Source organism: Ichthyophthirius multifiliis, assembly GCF_000220395.1.
Source record: "Ichthyophthirius multifiliis unplaced genomic scaffold scaff_1120509251446, whole genome shotgun sequence".
Taxonomy (NCBI): Eukaryota; Ciliophora; class Oligohymenophorea; order Hymenostomatida; genus Ichthyophthirius; species Ichthyophthirius multifiliis.
This window is the reverse complement of record NW_004085867.1, coordinates 44746-46908: the sequence shown is the minus strand read 5'-3', so window position 1 is coordinate 46908 and position 2163 is coordinate 44746. Positions and strand designations below refer to the sequence as shown.

The 2163-nt window shown below is 22.8% G+C and overlaps 1 protein-coding gene across 1 annotated transcript, besides 2 other annotated features; it reads left to right on the top strand. All coding sequences in view use genetic code 6, as the record gives it.

The window, feature by feature from the left end:
* Nucleotides 1-444: 444 nt before the first annotated feature.
* IMG5_206040 (leishmanolysin family protein, putative) lies at nt 445-1950 on the top strand (the record flags this gene model as incomplete). The annotated part of the gene is made up of 1 exon (XM_004023726.1): nt 445-1950. The coding sequence occupies one exon, from the start codon at nt 445-447 to the stop codon at nt 1948-1950; it is 1506 nt and encodes a 501-aa protein (XP_004023775.1).
* Nucleotides 1951-2018: 68 nt separating this feature from the next.
* Nucleotides 2019-2063: a microsatellite.
* Nucleotides 2031-2093: a microsatellite.
* Nucleotides 2094-2163: the final 70 nt, after the last annotated feature.

Here is a 2163-nt window from a genome sequence, read left to right as displayed (position 1 = left end):
TTTTAATTTTAATAATTTTAATATTATATTTCTATACTTATACATATAATAAATATAAATTTTATTTATCATTTATATATATTTATATTTCACAACTTTTAAATATATATATTTCTTTAAACAAATTCATTTTTTAATATTTTTATTCTAAATAAATAATAATTTTATTTTTATCTATTTTATTTACATTATTAATATATAAAATAATTTGTGATAAATTATTTTATATTAAAATGATGATGTATTTAAATAAAAAAAAATTTTAATTAATATTATATGATTATATGAATATTAATTAAATAATAAATTCTTTAAGTACTTTACAAAATTTGATTTAGAAAAAATATTAATCAAAATATAAATAATAAAAATCAAATTAATAAAAAAATGTAAAAATTTATAATAATCCTATTATTAATAACCTTTGTTTTCGGTCTAAAAGTCATGGAACACTAATGTGGCCATGATAAATTTAAAGAAGAATATAAATATGAATCAATCCCTTCAGATTCTGTTGAATAATCTTCAGATATTCGTAATTTATAATTTAAATAAGCTCGTAATATGGTAATTACCTACAATATGGATTATTTCAAACCTTTAGCTACTTCTCCTTTGAAAGATAAGCTAATTGGTATAACTAATAGCTGTGAGAAAGCTTTAAATTTGGCAACTCAATATTTTTCTCGTTTAATAAAAATATTCCCGAAAAAAGAAGCAGATATGAGATTTAAATACAGTAATAAAAAATGTGGATTAGTTCCAATTCCTGATATAGACAGAAGTTAGGGAAAAAATTCTGATTTACATTTATATATATCATATACAGTTGAACCAGGTAAAAATACTTTAGCTTATGCTGGTTGGTGTTAATTTATAGATCGTTTAGGACCTACTCATGGTACAGTTAACTTTAATTTAGGTTTATTAGCTGCCAAAAATCTGTAAGATCCTATTGTATTTGAAGATTTAATGGAAATAGTTATCCATGAAATGACTCATGTATTAGGTTTTAGCGATAATGATGTACCAAGATGGGTAAATTCTAAAGGATAGCCTCATACTGTCCCTATTGTTAAATTTGTAACAAGGGGAGTTGAAAGATTGTTTCTCAGAACTCCTCATGTTTTGGCATTCGCTAAAAAATATTACGGATGTGAAAAATTACTTGGTATGCCTCTTGAAAATTAAGGAGGAAGCGGATCTGCAGGATCTCATTGGGAATAAACAGCCATCGCCGACGAATATATGAATGCAAGTAGCTCACATACTTAGGCCCATTTTAGTGGTTTTACAACCAATCTTTTAAGAGACACAGGTTTCTATGCTGAAGTAAACTTTTCTATGGAGGAAGCAATGACTTATGGATAAGGAAAAGGCTGTGAATTCATCACTGGTAAATGTGATTAAAATATAAGAGAATTTTGTACACCTGTATAAGACGATGGATTATGTGATTATTATCACTATGGATCCTCTAGTTGCAGTATTGGTGAGTATAATGACTCTGATTGTAATACTAGTAAAATCTATGCTAATACAAAATGCTGGGATACTAATAGTGATTTTAATACAAAACAAAATTAGAGTGTATATGGAGTTAAATTTGGGATTAATTCGAAATGTTTTAACGGGACTTTATTAAATAAAAATTATATACAAAATAATAAATTGAAGGGTAATTGCTATTAATATTAATGTAATCGTAATTTATAATAATTGATTATTGAAGTAGGAGATTAAAAGATTATTTGTACTTAAAACTTAGCCTAAATTAAAGTTAGTGAATTTAGTGGATATATTTAATGTCCCGAAAATATAAACGAGTTTTGTGGATTTAAAAAATATTGTCCAAATTACTGTAGTGCAAATGGATATTGCTTAAAAGGATAGTGTTATTGTGCTAATGGGTTTTATGGATAAGATTGTTCAAATTATAAAGGTTTGTGAAAAAAATTAAAGTTTGATTTCTATTTATTTTTATTTTATTTTATTAGAATAAAGAAAATAAAAAAACAATTATATATAATATTATATTTATAAATATTAATTATAAATTTATAAAATAATATATTTTTATATTAATAATATTTTTTTTATAAGATATATAAAAATAATTTTTTTAAAAAATAATTAATAAATAAAATACTTTTATTAAATATT